This window comes from Limulus polyphemus, unplaced genomic scaffold (assembly GCF_000517525.1).
Source record: "Limulus polyphemus unplaced genomic scaffold, Limulus_polyphemus-2.1.2 Scaffold5054, whole genome shotgun sequence".
Classification (NCBI taxonomy): domain Eukaryota; kingdom Metazoa; phylum Arthropoda; class Merostomata; order Xiphosura; family Limulidae; genus Limulus; species Limulus polyphemus.
Window position 1 is genome coordinate 36717 of NW_013670664.1, and position 5407 is coordinate 42123.

Sequence of the window (5407 nt, forward strand, 5' to 3'; positions counted from 1 at the left end):
ACTGCGGACAGAGAGAGACGTATTGTTGAGTCGAGCACGTGAGACGTTCATTGTGAATTATCGCGTTTGCTATAGCGTAACTGTGGAAATTAAGTGTATTGCAAAGTTGTATTTAGAAAGAATAAACCAGTTTTATTTAAGAAAGGACTTGTATCGGTAAAGTTTCTTCGGAAAGAAATTATACGGAAAATTAACTAACGAATGGAGGCGTAACACTATTTTGAAAAGCATACCATAGCAATTTATTCAATCAAGGCATAGCAGGGATGGGCAGCTATCCCCTTTTGCTTTACTCATGCAGTCCATGGGTGTTACAGTCCGGAATGGGCATGTTTATGAAGTAAAAACATCACGAGATTATTCACTTTCAAGCGATCTTGTGGAACACCCCATCTCACCAGGGAGCATTGCAAAACCATGTAAGAGAGCACAATTTAACATGGCTGTACAGTGCATATTTCAATTGAAGCAAGGGCCCCTGAAAGGAAACAAATAATGAATAGAAACTTACCCAGCCGAAGTATGAAAAACGGGTACAGGTGGTATACGAATATCCAACGAGGAAGAAACCAGAATATGGTGTAGATAAGGGGAGACTAACATATTAGGTGTATTCCTCATGCCCGAATGTAGGAGTTCCCCCAATGACTGATGAAGATGAGATGCCAGGGAAAAGGTAAGGATGTCAAATCTGATGAGAAGACACCTGGAGCAAAGTTCAGGAGGAAGACAACAAAAGGGAATAAGCTAATGGGATCAAAAGCTGAACACAATTGGTGTGGGTGGAAGGAGAAAGATCTCGACTCAAGGAAAACTGCCTAGAAATAAAGAGGCAGGAGCAGTCACAACGGAAAGAAGCCATATGGACAATAGAACAATGAAGAGCACAGACCATACATGGGATTCTATCCTGATTGGGACAAGGATAAAGATGGGAAATGAAAGGAAGGAAATTAAGCAAAAGAAGGAGTTACCTCCCCTAGCCACCAATGTCTTGGGTAGAAAGATACGGATAAAGGAGAAGAGAGGGAGTGAGAAAAATGTACGAGAAACATCACGGGAAACAAATCCGACCTCTGACGTACACAGGCATAGAGGAGAAAGAATTATGTTTGAAGGGAAGGTGAAACATGAAACACGAGATAAGTGATGCAAATGAAGGTAAAGTGAGGGAATAAAAAATCACATTAATATTCCAGGTCGGAATGGAAGGTAGTCAGGGAGGGCGACTAATCCAGAAGGAATGTATGAACATAGTACGGAGAGGTGAGGTAAAACTCTGCAGTATCTGAAAAAAAAACTGAAGGTATGGGACAAGGCTGCCAGATGATAAGGGCTTCCATAGAAGACTATATCCACAAAAGTGATAAAACCTCACAAGCAATGATAGAGGGAGCAGTAAGGGTGGGGAGAACTGAAAGCTCCATTGAATGGATCAAAGGAGAAAAGGTTGGGCCTGACTGAAATAAGCTTTAAAAACACCCAAATGAACAAGATCTCCAACTTGCTTAACCAACCCACTCAAGCTGCCTCCAGGAGCTGCAGATGGGAGTGATGGGCAGACTCCTGTTTGGAATGAGCTAAAAGAAGTCAGTCATCCATGTACTGGTGTAAGCATAACCCCGAGCATACATATGTTTGGCAAAAGCCTTGACACCATCGACAAAAGATACATGGGGCTGAAGCAAGCCCAGAGGGCAGGGTGCAAAATTGATAAACTAACCCATGATGAACAAACCAAAGATAGCACCTCAACAGACGAGATATTGGAATATGCAGATAAACATTTGTGACGTCTACCATGGTCATCCATAAACCTGAAGAAAAAGCCCGCTTGAGGGTGAGAAAAAACTCCATGGTAAATCAGGGCAGAAACAAAAGTTATTGAGGTTGGACAAATTGATCACAGACCACCAGTCCACAGTTTTCTTGGGTACCACAAACAGCCTGGAATAAAAACCTAGAGAAGGATGAGTTACAAGTTCAATGGCTTTTTGGGAGAGAAGATTTTGTACCACTCTAGCAGGCATTGACTGGTGGTGGGATCCCAAGGCAATGGAAAGCTATAGGTACCGGAGACAACAGAGGAGGGGAAAGAAGTGGTTGACAAGTTCATTGGATAATACCCAAATAATCCACTGATATGTGGCGAAAACTCGCAATAGAGGAACAAAATCATTCAATCGAGCCCCCATGATGAGAGGAGGAACTGGTGGACGTAGGAAATGGTAAGGGCTGGGAAGGAGTGGGGTGTAAAACAGTAATAGAGGCTTGTCTGAGCTCAGAATGAGACAAACGATCCACCAAAGATGAAAAGGTCGATTGCTGTCTCACCCATTTCTACACGGGATTCCAAACTCTCAGGATTATTTCTGAAAACAGACCACCAGAGAAAAGGGGCCCATACATAAGTCCCAGAGATAAATAGGTGATAAACGAACTTAGGACAATACAGCATCCCTCCCCAGAAGATACCAACAACAGAGAAACCACATGTGTAAGGAAAGAGACAAAAAAAAAAAACTTGCCAATGTGGAGGTAATTAGGAAGAGGCTATCCCTCAAAAAACCCTTAGGATCGTGGTGGAGCACCTCAGAAAGGAGGTAGATAGTAGACAAGCACTGTAGGAGAGTTAATAGGGTAAGAAAAAAGCAGGAAAACTGGGAATGAGATAAACGAACATGATGATAAGGCTCCGTCTCCACATGGGCAAAAGTGATTCAAATTGTTGAGAATCAAGAAATGGAAATTCAGCCTGAAAGTATGCTAAAGAAATTTGACCTTAAGCCTGTAGAGGGCGAGGCATGCTAGCACCCTCAACTAACTGAGAGACAAAAAGCTCTGAATGAACCATAACATCCGGGAGAGGGAGAACACAAAATACCGAGAGGAGATGGTATCATGGAACTAAGAAGGAAGGGGTTATTTAAGGAAATGAGGAAATGGATAAAAAAAGAACACACCTGAGAAGTCATGTATAAAAATGTCGTATTAGGCCTAGCTGATTCTACATTAGGGGCATGGGAAGACACAGCAAAATCAGTTGGAGGAAAAAGGCTGTCAAATTCCTCATCAGCCCAAACAGTTTTGGGCAGTATATGGGAATATGGGCAAATTCAGGAGAAGCAGTTTAACTCGTATGATGAATCAATCTCATAGCGGTTGAGAGCCGATGATTCAATAGCTGAGTTATTCGCAAGCTGTTGGAATATTGAAAAGAACAATCCCACTTCATAATGAATGGCAAAAAATGCACTAAGTTTAAATAAAAAACACGATTGAATGGCACAACAAAAAACGTCTTGACATGAGCACTATCAAATGAGAAGTAATAGTTGATATAATCGAATAGAGTCACATGCACCAGAAGGGTGTGTCACACTCCTATTGGTGGAGGGTTGTCGCATGATTATTTACATGCAAGATGCAGTTGAACCATATTGAACATAGAGTACGTGGGAGCTCAAGACTTGTGGCATGCGAAAAAATATTTGCAGATAGAGGGCAGCATTGAAGGAGAATAGCTATTTGTATGAGGGGAGGTAGTGTACCGTATCATCAGATACACTATTTACCAGAAACATAAATTAGCCCTCGACTGGGATTGAAAAATAGAAATAATTTAAGAATAACATTGGCCCTACAAATAAACTTAAACTAACTTCATAAACAAGAAAAGAAAATTAATTTGATGTAAGATCAACCTACTCAATCATCTAAGCAAATAAGTACTAATAGTAGGGAGTATTATTCTCATAAAATTCAAAATTGAATAAAAACATATATATATTACACATAATAATATGATCCCAAATATCTTTTAAAGCTTGTATGAATATTAAGATCTCCACCTTGCAGTTTATCTTCATTTTATCACTTGTGGCATGTGTTGAATGATTTAAAAATGTCTTCAAATATGGACGAAAATAAATATTAAAATACAAAAATATAGGTTTAGCTTACGTGAGAACAGAATCACGAAGAAAAAATCTCTTTTCTGGAAGTTCATCTTTCTCCAACCTATGAAAATAACAAACCTTTCAATCAGGTAATTGCAATCGGTGAAATGGAATGTTAAAAAACCTCAGAGCTAAATTACCAATGTGTTTCACATTGAAAAGACTGCTATGAATATAATCATGATATTTGCTTCCTTAGCTGTGTACGTTTGTATATTTCTGCTATCACTAGATGGATGCAAATTAGTTACTTAGAATGGATCTCTCTTAGTCACTCACACAAACATTTTTATAAACAAATATTTATGAACATGTAATATTTACCCAATCTCACCAAACTGTCTGAAAACATTTGACCCATGTTTGTATTTTTCACTAATACTAATAATTAGCTTATTGTACAAATATTAAAAGTTATCTACCGAAGCTACATAATAATGAAAAATATGGAAATTGGTACAGCGTATAAATTAAAATGTTTATACCGTGAAAGTATGTATATAGAAAAAACAGGTAAGAAGATAATGATCGGATGCGAACGTGAAAAACAAAAAGAGTCAAACGTAAATGAACATATAACTGAAAAACATCATGAAATAAACTTTAAAAATGTTAAAGCATTGAATATAGAGAAAAACGCATAAAAAAGTAAAAACTTGGAAGAATTAAACCTAACATTAATAAAACATTAGAAGCACTGTTATATTTGTATTAAGTTGACTACCAGAGAAAGCCAGTATCATAAACCCAATTTAATGTACTTATACTTTAAATGTTGTACGAGATCATGCTTTACTATTAGAGATGAGATGTTGTATAGGCATGAATCTATTATCCCATAAACAGCTGTTTCAAAACTTCATATTATTAGTTAATCTTCATCTGATATGCAGATCCAGATGTTATATAATTCTATATCGTATTTGTAAGATGGAACAAAAACAACCGTACTTTACTAAAGGTACAACTAAGATGACCTAAACGGTAAACCCCCATTTTTACAAATGTCGTGGAGGTTTGTATAAATATAACACGTTTATCAACTAGCATGTTATTGTTTAAATACAGTTTACATGATGAGATAACCTTTTTTATACGTAGTAATGTAAGAAAACGGTAACTGTGATGTTAAATGTTATTCGTAAAGGAAACTAGGTAGGAATGTGTGTATTTCGTTCAACAGTTTAAAGCTGTTAAGTAATATTATTAGTACAGGAATTACTAAGGTACGTGTTGGGCAAAATCTGAGGTTTGTCATGTAATAATGATAATATGAAGCACGACTCGCAAAATACCATGATTCAGATTGGTTGGGAAAAATAAAACGATATGAATTTAAAATGTAAAATGGAAGTAGGAAGGTTGTGGGAGAGGACAGTTGGGTTTGAGAGAGGGTAGATTTGTTAGTTATTGTTGAAAAAACAACAAAACGAATCTGGCATTAGAAG

General features: G+C 37.7%; 1 protein-coding gene across 2 annotated transcripts in view; it reads right to left on the reverse strand.

The window, feature by feature from the left end:
- LOC106472059 (sterol O-acyltransferase 1-like) overlaps nucleotides 1-5407 on the reverse strand; it is a 48242-nt gene that overhangs the window by 35380 nt on the left and 7455 nt on the right. For both annotated transcript variants that reach the window (XM_022400671.1, XM_022400670.1), the window contains exon 3: nucleotides 3964-4020. Coding sequence is in view for 1 of the 2 variants with exons in the window: in XM_022400670.1 (XP_022256378.1) it covers nucleotides 3964-4020 (57 nt within the window). In the remaining variant the exon portion in view is untranslated. The remainder of the gene's footprint in view (nucleotides 1-3963; nucleotides 4021-5407) is intronic.